Source organism: Triturus cristatus, chromosome 7 (genome assembly GCF_964204655.1).
Source record: "Triturus cristatus chromosome 7, aTriCri1.1, whole genome shotgun sequence".
NCBI classification, from domain to species: domain Eukaryota; kingdom Metazoa; phylum Chordata; class Amphibia; order Caudata; family Salamandridae; genus Triturus; species Triturus cristatus.
The window spans coordinates 1,090,686,998-1,090,700,841 of NC_140590.1; the positions used below are offsets into that span (position 1 = coordinate 1,090,686,998).

Below are 13,844 nucleotides of genomic sequence, written 5' to 3' on the forward strand. Positions count from 1 at the left end.
CATTGCTTAGGAAGAACTAATGAGCAGCTCTTTGATAATAAAGTCTTCATTGACTTTTTGAAAGGTAGCGCTGTTTCATTCCTCCTTATTTTGATGTCTGGATATCCATTCAGAGCCACAGCAAAATATGCAATACACTTCCACTCTCTGAGAATGTTGTACTGTTCCGTCATTTAAGCTATGTTAAATCCTACTGCACACATACTATTTAATCACACACACAATGACATACACACAGGATGTCAATGCAAGGCTGTTTGTTTTAACATTTCAGCAGAAATTTGCATTAGAGGGATTGGATCAGACTTTTACTCAGATATATAGAGCTGGTCAAGGATATAAGACTACTAAACATTAAATTATGCAACCAACTTCGTACATGCTATAATCCAAACAGGCACAGAATTTCTCTGTTCACTTTGAGGGTACGGGTAGTGTGGCTCATTAGACCACAGCACAGTAGCTCACTTTTTCAATGACTGGACTAGGCCACTGCACACCCAGTAGATTAGCATGATGCCAGGGTCAAAAGTAGAAGTTAGAGTGCTAGGTAGAGATGCAAGAGGCCTTCAGGTCATAGGTACTCACCCATATATTCATATACCATGTAGGGACATTACTATCCCAACAGGATGCTTCAGAACAACCTAAATCAACACCAGCGGTATCTTGAAATGCATCAGGAACCATAATACCACTTCCCCTGATCCTCCCATTCTCTCTGACACTAAAAAGCTTGATACTTTAAGTCTGTGCAGCTAAGTTTAAACAAAATGAACAGACAAGCAGGCAATGCATCAAAGATTGTAATGATCACCAGAAGTGAATAAGACATTTTATCTATGTCACTGGAGAGAGTCCTCCATGCTCTCTCATGTAAATTTCCTCGTCCCTATGCTTAACTTACCCTTAGCCTATTTCAACTTAGTGTGTAGTGCTGCATGGTTGCATGGATGTGCCAGTTTGTATGTATGCTTGTGAATGGTACAACACATGGAAGACACTGTATTTCAAATCAAATCAGAGCACGCCTTATACGGTTCTTTGCAGAAAACCATAAAAGCTTAAATCAACAGTAGATCCATAAAAATGCACAAACATAGACATTAAAATACTTCAAATAAAATACATGTTTATATAAACAAATACATAAAGAAGCTCATAAAAATCTATTGATGATAAAGTTTTCCTCAATCTCATAGCGCCATTCAGAAAACATACCACAACAGAAATGAATACTTCGGGTAACAATTGTAAATACAAGAAAGTGGTACACACTTGTCAGAAATTCCGTTTCTTTTAACAATGGTATGATTAATGCCTTCTTTGGAACCTCATAAAAATGACAAAATATTTTAAAATGCAGGGTATCCTGTGGAGACAACCCGTCACAGTCACAGAGCTCAAGGGAGTGACCCTAATTCTTCCACCGGGAATATGTCAACACAAAAATGTAAAAGCCCAAACTTAAATCTAGTCAATAAAAATCACTTGTATGTGCCAATAGAAAGATAAGGATTAATAACAAGGGTAGACTTTAATAAAATATTGTTGCGTATACAAGGTTTCATAAGAGCGCCCTCTTCTCTAGCCGAAGACTTATGGAAAAAACAAATGATTTGGTCCATTTGCGTTCCATCTTTATGATTCCCTACAGTGAGCTATACAGCTCACACTTTCCTAAACTCTGAGAAAGATCCTTAATATATTTGAGCCAATGAATTTGAAAAGACCTATCAATGGACATGGAGTCTTTTAAAATCTCCTTGCTTAGTTTTGCCATGGGTCTAACCACAACGAAAGTGGGTGCAAAGTCTGTATATAGCCCACCCCTAATTCTTCATGAACTGAAAATGGCAGAGCACTGTGCTAAACACATAGGAGACATCTTTTAAAAGAATTTCCCAGAGACTGCAAGTCAGCCTGATCGACAAACTCCCACACTTCACTTCCCTAAACTACTAGAGATACTCTTAGCCAAATACAATTGTAATAGGGCCTGAATTGGTCTCCTCCCAAGTATAGAGGCAAAATTGCACACTGCTGAGTTTGCCCTTATGAAATCTTCCTTTTTTTCTGTTCACCAATGGGTGCCAACGATTTGGGAGTCAAAGAGCAATCTTAAATAGGAAAGAACTCCAGTCTTTGGGATAGCACTGTACCCCAACATAAAGATGCATATCTTAGTCTTACGTGGACCTACCACCATCATATAGGATTTTTGAATGTTCACTGTCAAATCCATGTCTTCCATGAAGTTGGCAAATGATTCCAACAGGGGCTATGACCCCTTTGCTGTTTTTACCATGAGCATAGTATCATCTGAATTATAAGAGCACCTGCAAACACAGGGCTCCCACATGCAGGCAATTGCAACAGTGTCGATCAAGGCCTATTCCAAACTATTGATATATAAATTAAAAGGAAATAAGGCCAAAATGCAGCCCAGGCTAACCCCCCTTTTGATAAAACATCTATGGGAACATTTGAAATCACTAACATAATGACCCGAAGCAGCGGTATTCATATGTAAATCTCTTAAGACAAGGACAATATCGTGGTCCAATCCCTTGGACAACATAAGCCGACATATTTTCCGTCAATTAACTCAATCTAAATGGATAGAATCTGGGTGAATCATAGTGTATTTAGTTAAGATCATAAAAATATTTAAATACTGGTCAACTAATGAACTCCCAGTGCGACAACCAAACTGCACATCTGGTAGGGCATCATTGTCCTCAGCCCACTTCCCCTATCTGTCCAAGAGCATACACCCAACTGTCTTCACAACAGAATCAAGGAAAGAAATAAGTCTGTAACACACTGAGTTGTCCCTATCTCCCTTTTTAAAGAATGGGATAATAAGAGAACAAGCCCATGATGGCGGCCGTCTCTCCCTCACTGCCACATTAGCCAGTGAGGCTAAAACCGGGGCCCATACTTTGGCATCCTCAATGTACATATGCGAGATGTCATTGGGACCAAGGGCCTTCCTCCTAGTTAACCCTGCTATTCACGTCTTCACTTCCTAAAGGGAGAATACCAATTTGGAAGTCCCAACTAACATCCCCTCCTCCATTCCTTCAGACACATCTTAGATACAAAACACTACTCATAAAAGGAAACCCAACTGTCCTCTGTGATATGTAACCCCAGAAATACTGTGGATTCAGAGGCCATGAATGCACTATTTACAAATTTTCCAGAATTTGAAAATGTTTCTTAGGGTACTGGCATTAAGCAGTTCTTCCCATCCCATGTCCCTTAAGACATTCTTCCTCTGCACAAGCTCTTCTCTATATTGGAAATGACTATTTTTCACAAGAGTGGGATCTCCAGGGTTGGTACTCAAAGCATTTATAAGCCACTTTTGTGCTTGGATAGACCCATTATCAAACCATCTGGCCCCTTCCTTGGTGCCACAAGATAACTGGGCCTCCAGAAAACTAGACGTCACTTTGGATATAAAGGCAAATACCCCAAAACATCCCCAGGCAAACTGCTATCCTCCAGAAAAACGCTGAGTTAATAGCGAGTATATAATGCCCTATAGAATATCAGGGTCCAACTGAGACCATGTCAATCTCCTCCCCCGCCACATAATGGCAGTAATACCACCTGATCCCACTGGGCATTTTTGAAGCAAGGTGGACTGACCTAAACACATACACACTGGTTTATTGTCACTGAAGGGGCTCATAGGTATCTCTGTCTTAGTAATTAGTGGGAAGAGCAAAGTACAAACAGTCAATAAATATCTCACAGCCCTGCCCTATAAATGTTGGATATAAGGCTCTCACAGTAGGGGCAATCTTCTCCAGGATAAATACTAGATTAAACTCAATCAACAATCTGTTCAGCAAAAAAACTTGAAGTATATGTTCAAGTCAAGTCAGAAATACCTTTATTTTGTTTCAAAGAACCATAAACGTTTCACAATATAAAGAAATATTTACAATTCATGGGGTGTATGTTCAAATTGATGGCTTGATAGTAACATACAGGCTGTAGCCACCTCCTGTTCCCCCTCACCCTGAGATCCCCACACAAAAGGACATTAAAGTCTCTAGCCACCACAATGTCCACTGATAGTATGTTAGTACCCTGCAATTTTCTTAGTAACAACCCCATGACCTGAATGTGCTAAGATTGTTTGGGTGGTATTGAGCATTGTAAAAATGTAACAATGTCAAATAAGAGTGACCAACGGTGGTACGTTTTATACCCTGAGTAGTAGGAACCCCACTGTTTGTCACCTTCAGCTTTCCCTTTATTGCCAAGGATACAAACTGGATTCAAATTTGAGAGACCCAGGACTGACTGGAGAAGCATGTAGAAATAGAAGTATTTTCCCCAACAGATTTGTATATTACTGCATTCCTGAGAGCTGGGGGAAACACACCCTGGAAGAAGAAGAGCCAGGCTCTTTAGTACACTTCAAACAGCTTTTGGTTCAGGGATATGTGACTGGAAAGTGGCCTGGGCACATCTGAGGGAGGAGCTGGTGTAGATAAAAGAATCATAAAAAGTAACGCTGTGGCTTGGTGTAGGCATTGTGATGAACATACCACTCTGGCCGACATCCAGATATGACCCTCTGGTCACTCCAATGGCCTGTGTTGTGCTGCTATTAGATTTGGAGTCACTCCTGATGTGATAGATTGCTTTCTGGTGAAAAAGCAGGATAGATATTGGGGAAGCACTCCTCCAATACTAACTTCAAAGCCTCTAAATCACATTTTGTGTTTGTAAATGGACTATAGGAAGGGGAGCTTGATGCCCCCAAAATTGTCAAATGTCAAACAGTCAGTTGGGCTGTGGAGGAGGGTAGCTCTGTAATACTTCTGCCTGTGATGGAGGATAAGGCCTGCCAGCCTCCCAACTGGGTATTGGGACATCACTAAAGGAATCCAAGACCACTTATCCCTGGAGCTTGGAGCACCCTTCAATGTCTGTTTTGCAAGATCAATGTGCCCAATGAAGATCAGGAGAGTGCTTGGAGGGAGAGTGTTTCAGACGGGATCCTGGCAAGGCGATCACCACAGTGAGAAGTGAGTAAATAGTTGCTGCAATAATTGGGCCGTAGCCCATGTGCAGAGTGAAGTTCGTGACTCCGTATGTCATAAGGGGCCGCTGTGAACATTACTGTCATGCCAATCGCGGCTTTAGCCTATGTGCAGAGTGAAGTCAGTGACCCCGTTTGTCAGAGGGCGCTATCATGATGATTACTGTCACGCCGATGGGGCCATAGTCCATGTGCTAAGTGAAGCCAGGGACCCTGTTTGCTATAGTGACTTCCATGAAAACAAATGTACTGCCATGCTGATCGAGCTGTTGCCAGTGTGTGGATTAAGGTCATTGACACCATACACCGGATGGGGAAACTGCGAAGAACAAGGGACATTGCCTATTTGAGCCATTGTCGAGGTGAGAGGGTGCTGTGCTGACATGTGCGGGCTTGAGCTCCAACAGAGGATCAAAAGCCAAGTGACTGTCTCCCCCACCAGGAGGATCAGAGGAACTTACTGCCTCACCGGAGGAAGCACCATGGAAGCCTTTCCTCTGTCCATGCAGAGCTGAGTTCTACTCACCATCAGCATCTGCTGCAGCCCTCTGCAACGTATGATGCAGAAATGCTTCTAAGGACTCCAGTAGAGCAACCCCTGTAGGAGCTTAGAAGACTAATCCGTAAGGCGCCAGAGAACTTTGTTCTGCTACATAGTGCTTTGGGTGCTGGAACATGTTTGACTTTTGGAAGAGTCGGAGTGAGACTCCTGAGACTTTGATTACTATGGGGGCTTCACTTGAATGTCACCTATAGCGAATGGGGAATAGCAACTACCAGTAGTGAGAGGTAAGTGGACTCAAGGACCCATTTTTGAACACTAGAGCCCTAACTTCATGAGACAGTGTGTATTATTTGTGTATGCCATGTTATACTTTGTGATTGTATATAAATGCAAGGATTTGAATGGACAATCATTTATTGCTGCTATTGAACATATTTTGAGTTGTTAGACTGTGTTCACCTGATGCATCTACCTAGCCCCTGAAAAGCCTTGGGCGGCTCGACCTACACTACTATTGACAGACAAGTGCTGAAGGGGTACTAGGCTTAGCTGATCAGGATCAATAGAAACCCGAGCTCCAGGACATCAGGAGTAAAAGGCCTTAACCCATATGGATGGTCCCAGTAGCTCCTGCTTGCCCCCAGCCCTCTGAAAGGTGTTATGACACCCATGTGCCATGTGTTTTCAGAAAATTACTGAAATCATACACAAATCACCCACTCTTCAAGTGGTTGTCAATCTAAGTATTTAGTAACTCACCCTTTCATTCAGCATTTGTGTGAATACATGTATTAATGTGTAAAAGTGCATGCTTGAATATGTGTGGCTGTGCTTGCTTGTGTCTGGGTAGAATATATGACATTACAACGCAAACATTTACAACGCATGCTTTTACAATGCAGTTTTTACATTGCAACTACCATTACATTGCATGTTTTTACAACGCATGCCATACTACGCATTTTTAGAAACTACCTTTACAACGCATTCAATTACAATGTATACCATTACAAAGCATAATACTTTTAGGGTAACAGTAGGGTAAGTGTTGGATAGTGTAGGGGTAAAAAATACTTTTACCACTCCAGTGAATGCAATAGTAGGGTAGGTGTTGGATAGTGCAGGGGTAAAAATTACTATTCCCACTCGAATGTGTGTAACAGTAGGGTAAGTGTTGGATAGTGTAGGGGTAAAAATCACTATTCCCATATACCCCCAAGCCCATACCCACCCTAAAACAAAAACAATCACCATTACTTACCTTATAAAGCGTTGTAATGGCATGCCTGGTATTGGTATGCATTGTAATGGCATGCGTTGTAATGGTATGCAATGTAATGGCATGCGTTGTAGTGACATGCATTGTAATGCCTGCGTTGTAATGGCATGCAATGTAAATGCAGTCATGTTGTAAAGGTAGTGTGTTGTAATGACTGCATTGCAATGGTTGTTTAAAGTCTGTGTGTATTGCTGCAATACACAGACGAATGGAACATCATGAATGTAGAAAGACATATGCTACAATAATGACATCTAGTGAAAGTACTTGCATGGGATGGCATTACAAATCATACGAATGGCCAATGCACAATATTGTACTTTTCCATTTAATAGAGCTAACATTTAGACTTCCAAGATTTCAATGATATCAAAGTCATAATAGGGTGTGAGTATTGTCTGGATGAGAATCCTGACTCTTGGAGTCATTCCTTCAATTGACATATATGCACACTGAATCTTTAAGAATGGATAATAAAATATTGATGACTTACAATCAAGGCCTGTATTGATTCCAAAACTTCTATTGTCCTTTCCTTTGCTTTTTCCGGATCCTTAAAGAGAAAGATAAGAGAGTTGACTATCCAGAAAATAAAGAATAAAATTACATTTTTGCAATGCATAGCTATACTTATACATAATATTATAAAGAGGGAAGAGGGAGAGATACCAGGAAAGATAAAAAGTAATCAGATACGTATTTTCTGAGAGAGTTTTGGTGATTTATGCATTTGCCTTTATATGAATACTTCATCCTGATTGGGGTACTAGACATGTTCCAATATGGATTGTGGAGCTGATATCATTGTTTTCTTTGTGAATAATTTATGCGAGTATTTCAATTTCTATTTATATATGTGAATTTAACTTGCATCACTTTATTATAAGCTTCAATATCACTGGGATATTTTTTTTTAGTCACTAATCAGTGTTGTTTATCTATGAGAAAATGGTACTCTATTTGTTCTACTGTGGTAGTTTAATGTATCATTTAAGCATTTGAAATCAGACATGGCTCCATGTGATTAAGATTCGGTGGAGCTGAAATACTTCATAGGATATAAATGTCTGTACCACCATGGAATTTGTTTTTACACACACACACACGCATTTCACACACAAAAAAACTAAATTACACATCAGTTATAGTTAGTGAAGCTTTTGTTAGGTTGGGTGTACAAACCTAAATTAAGCTCCACAAACATTAAAAATTCAATAGTTATACTTGCCTCTTAAATGAATTATTTATGCAATACCTACACACTCAGTCAGTCAGTCAGTCAGTCATTATAACTTTAATTTGACACCGAGGGGCCGATTCCTATCCTGGAAAAAATTCCCCCGTACGAATCGTATCCGGATTTTTTTCCGTACGAATCGTACAAGTGCCGTACAAACTGCCAAGTACGATTTGTATGGGAAAAAGTCCATACGAATGGCATTGGGAACATTTCCCCACACGTCCTCGGGTCGGAAAATGTGTCCGACATGTCCCCGGATGATTTACCGTACAAATGTGAAAAGTGAAGTCCGAGCGCGCAAGTACGATCCGTCCCGTGCATCCGATGTTACAACCGTATGGAAAAAACACCGTACGGACCGAACTCCCATAGCAACCATGGAGACATGTGCCCGCATACGTGCCGAACCCCCCCCAGCCCCCGTAAGTACGCGCCGAACCCCCCCCAGCCCCCGTAAGTACGCGCCGAACCCCCACCCGTGTATGTACACCCCCATACGTACGGACCGTACCCCCACCCGTGTATGTACACCAGTGTACGTATGCCCGTACCCCCACCCGTGTATGTACACCAGTGTACATACGCACCATACCTCCACCCGTGTATGTACGGCACAAACCCCCAGTGCACATACACGGGTGGGGGTACGAGTCGGACGGAGAAAATGCTCCGTCCGACGGTTCATACCCGGTTTCTCCAGGATCGGAATCGGCACCTAAATATGGCATAAAAAGTATTTTAAGAACAATTGAGCAATTACAATATGAATATTAAAATATCGAATGATGTGCAGAGCGTTAGCAATGTTAAAATTGTACAAATTGTAAAAGGTATCTCATAATTATGACATTCATCCTTTGCATCGCCCCTCTCTCTATGTAAACAAACAATCATCCATGTTCAATTAATGTGCTATTATATTTCTTCTTCTTATGGCAGACAGGAGGAATGAGGCTACACAATATCAAACAAAAGGGTGTGACAATAGTTGAAGATAATACAACGCTGGGTGTCTTTGGCTAAAACTGAGATTACGCATGAGTGGTAGAATATATCTTTTCCTTTCATCCACGTATAAGTCACAAAAGAACAGGAAATTGAGGTCATTCTGGGAGGATTGACCATCACATAGACAAGGTGGCAGTGCATTACTAGAATATGTGTTGGCAGGATGGCCTAGCATCAAGGGAATATATTGCAACCGGATTTGCAGCAGTATGTATCTATGCTGATAGTTGGAGACTGATGTTAAATATGAAAATATGAAATCATCTATCCTCTGTGTTAAAAGGTATTGGTTTCAGGCAATCTTTTACAATGTCCCTGGTTAGATTGAGTTTTTCTTTTTTCCAGACTGAATGCCAAAGTAAGATAGGGACAATTCAAATCCGGTCTGTAATATAGGCGAAATTACATTTGCAGTTTATATTATATGAAGAGCAGGGTTGTGGAAGAGAACCTAGTCTCCGCAAAAAGTTATCCTCTAAAATTTGGAGTTTAGATATATCACATAGGCCCAATATAGCTGCCCCATATGTTGCAACTGACACTACCTTTGCCTGGTAAATCTTTTTTATAGTGTCAGTTGGTTTTGAACCAAGTCTTTGTATAAAGCTGAAGAGCCCTCCAATGGTTCTTTCCATTTGCAGGCCCCTGTTGATTACCATACTTTGCCAATTATTCTCCTGGTCAAACGTCACCCCTAGGTAATTAAAAAGAGTCCACAACCTCAAGCGTTCCCCCTTTGATACACATTTCGGGATAATTCTTAAACTTTTTGCCTGCAACAAGAACAAAAGACTTTGATTCATTATCTTTTAGGGCCAGGTTCCCAATAAAGTTTATATAATCCCCTATAAGTTTTTTAACTGCACTGCCGGTATGTGCACCAAGTCATCTGCATAATAGGGAATGCAAATAGGGGATGAGTTACACTGGGGACGTCCCTAGTGGATCCCTTCAGGGTCTTCATGTGTAAGGCAAATAAAAATGGGGCAAGAACGCATCCCTGTCTGACTCCTTGGGTAATGTTAAAAGTGTCTCATGCACTCACCCTCTCTACCATATCTGAGGCAAGCAGTAGTGTCAGCATACATACCATGGATAACATTGCATATTGTTACGTCGGCTTCCATTTCTTCCATAACACTTCACAACTTGGAATGGACAACAAAATCGAAGGAGGCCAACTGGTCCACTAAGGCCATGTACAAATGGCCGGTCTTGATTGTGATATATTTAGCTATGATCAAATTAAGATTTAGACATTGGTCGAATGTTCCCTTTCCTTGTCTGAACCTATATTTTGAGGGAATTATGATATTCCTTTCAGTAGCCCAGTCCTCCAATCTGTTTAAAAAGAAGCCAGCCCAATAATTTGGCCGTAGAATCCAATAACACGATTGGTCTGTAGATTTTTGGGTTGGCCATATCCCGTTTTAAAAAAATAGGTATTATACCTGTCTTCTTCCAAGAGGGTAATACACCCATCCTTATTATGACATTAAAACATTAGTAAGGAGTGGGTCCCAAAGTTCCTGGTTATCTAGGAAGAAATCTACTGGGACTCAATCAGGGCCCGGTGCTTTTAGCCTAGTGCACTGTGTCAAGGCATGATTTATTAATTCAAGATTAAATGGTAGGAGGCTTTGTAAGAGGTGTAGGCAAAGTGGGTACCTCATCATCATTTCTAAATACTGTTTTGAAGTGGGCCACCAAGATATCTTTCGGTACATGCATATCTAGGGTAATGTCTGTATTTACTATTAAAAAATTGGCATTGATTACACTCCAGAACCCTTTGCTATCTAGCATTACGGCTGTTTTTCGTAATTTCTCCCATTCCTCCTTTTTCAATGCCCGTACTCTTGCTGATCTTGCCGATTTGTATTTATAGCAAAGGGATCTCACCAGGGTGATGTCTCATGAGATCGATCGCAAAGCTGTATGGAGTAATCTTAGGGCTTTTGAACAAACACCAATAAACTACCTTGCCTACCTTTGTGGGTTGTGTGTTTTTGGACAAAAAATACTTTCATTTGATTTCCACTAAAATGTGATTAAAGGCTAAAAGTGTTGTTATATCAAATGGATTTAAATCTAAGCACTAATAAATGTCTTCTTTCATTTTAAACAGAACAACTCCAATAAAATGTTGGGTATTAACGTTTTCCAATTTTAGAGTGACTCAATTTTTCTTACCAATAAGGGGTCGAGGTAAAGGATTCTGAGTGGATTTTGGTCATTGGGCAAATTGGATATATGTAGTGATCGCCGTATGGTCAATAAAAGCATAAAAAGTTATTTTTGTATGCAAGAAACATGCTCTAATAATCGCAGAGGTCAGTAAATAGTCCTATACTGAGTAGTAGGACCCAGAAGAGAACGTAGAATGTAACTGGCCTGTGGTATCGTTGGGGGGGGTTAATAATCTCAAGATTGAGGGTTATTAGTAGTCTATTAAGACAATATCCATACTCATTATGTTTAAAATGAAGAGGCCTCTCCCCATAATTATCAATCATATTACAGGCTGTAGTGGCCATCTGCCTACAGTTATGGGAAATAAAATCACACACCCGGTTTATTTCAAGGTTTTTGGGATGGGAATTAATGAGCAGGTTAATATCCCTTTCCAGGGGGGAAAATAATGTTGGCATATTAATACCTAAGTTGTTGTTGTAGAAATTGATAATAATCCAATAGCACCAGTCCTGCTCTTTAGATACTTCACATAATAGTAGTTGATAGTACGGTGAGGTGGCTACAAACATCTTTATCTTAGGTCCCACTGCATTAGACACAAGGGTTAATAGTCCCCCACTGTGTCGACCAGCAGCAGAGGGTGGTGTAAGGGTGAGGTAGAAGGAATAGCCATCTATATGGATGTCACCAATTTCCCATGTTTCTTGGAAGCATATGATATCATGCTGTAGTACCAATGCTAGCTAATCAGGGTCAGCTCTTTTCTGATTATAGTCCACTTTATTCCAGGACATAATTTTTAAGTAGTTTAAATCATTAACTATTTATTGCTATGTTGTTGGTATTATCTGGATCAGATGGTGTTTTTAAGGAATTGTTTAGTCAGTCGCATGCTTCCAGATTTCGTAGTGTTGCAAACCTGTTATAAAGGGGTATTGCAGAATTCATATGGACAAATGAGTGAGTTGAAAAGGAACTTTCACTTGACACAGCACTCCTTTCTAACCGACACATCTTACAATGCACAACCAAATGTTGAAATTAGCATTTACACACCATGTTCATATTACTGTACACCATACTTTTCACTCAAATGTATACTTACACACCACCTTTCAGGTAATATCATTCACGCACCTCCGTACACAGTCTTGTCACCTCACTCACCAAACTACATTAACTATAACTCACCCCTTCTCCATGCACTACCTACACCCTTGGATATTACCTAAGTTATAGCCTGTGAAGTTATTGGAGAACATAAAACACTAATGACATGAGAAATTATATTTCTAGCCAGAACACAGTGCATGGTAGAGAGGCGAGTAATAGTTAGTGTAGTGTGGCAAATAGCTGTAGCTGTACTCTGTATTTATAGTTAGGGTCACCAGGGATAGGGGTTTAAAAAAAAAACCCTGTAATACCTTTGCACCCGTTTGATAAATGTCTGTGAACCTTTGCCAAACTCCTGCCCCTGTTATATGTTCCTCCATTTAAACTTTACAGCCATGCACTGTACCACACCCCACTTTACTTAAGCACATTGTACACCACTAAACTTTATGCTAATCTACTCTTTAGCACTCCAGTATACCCCACTCCAGTGTACGCAATTTCAGTTTATGATATATATACATATAAATATATATGTAGTTATAGTTAGGATCTAGTTTCCATAGAAAAAGCATTTATTGGCTTGCCTATAACTTTGGAGTCGTTTGACTACTATTCTTGAAATTTTGAAAAAAGTTTCAAAGTGGGTTCTGCATGTCATGGAAAGTTTGGGTTTGATGTGTGTAGTAGGGATTTAAAAATAGGGGTGCAAAATAGGGGTACATTTGTACTGGTAATTTCCCATAGGATGCTTTAGCCACACCTACAGCCCAAACCACTGAGCGGACTTACACAAAATTTGCCAGGGAGGTAGATGTTGGTTCGAGGAAGTGCCTTTTGGGTATTTGGTGTAAATACATTCAGTAGTTTTTGTGGCATTAAATCCAAACAAAATAGTGATATCTCTGGTCACTGATATTTTGTGATGGTTTCACAGTGATCATGGTTATTGGCTGGACGCAACCTGAACAGGAAGTTGCAGCCACCATTTTATCGATCAGGAACTGTTCCCAGGGCTGAAAAATATATCTGTAAAAGCTAACAAAAAAAAAAGGTCAGGGTGGAGGTACTCTGACCCCATGTTTGAGAAATAGGGGTGTTGGTGACACAAATTATGTGTCCGAAATTCATTTTTTTTATTGCCAGTCACTGTTACAGACTCAAACTGGAACTTACTCGCCCATTCACATACCCAATCAGACACTAATGCACCCACTCTCAGACTCAGTCAGAGACCCATGTGTGTACTCACATAAGCATTCAGAGACTCATGCAACCACTCCAAGATGCACTCAAAGACTCATGCACTCACTCACAGATCTATTAAGGGACTAATGCTTCCACTCACACACCAATTGAGAGGTTGATGCACTCACTCATAGACCCACTCAGAGACTCTTGCACCCAGTCACAGACCTCCTCAGAAATGTATGCA

General features: G+C 40.5%; 1 protein-coding gene across 2 annotated transcripts in view; it reads right to left on the reverse strand.

The window, feature by feature from the left end:
• Positions 1 to 13,844, reverse strand: part of LOC146811144 (uncharacterized) — a 217,621-nt gene that overhangs the window by 180,900 nt on the left and 22,877 nt on the right. For both annotated transcript variants that reach the window (XR_014966688.1, XM_085618211.1), the window contains exon 4: positions 7,346 to 7,405. Coding sequence is in view for 1 of the 2 variants with exons in the window: in XM_085618211.1 (XP_085474337.1) it covers positions 7,346 to 7,405 (60 nt within the window). In the remaining variant the exon portion in view is untranslated. The remainder of the gene's footprint in view (positions 1 to 7,345; positions 7,406 to 13,844) is intronic.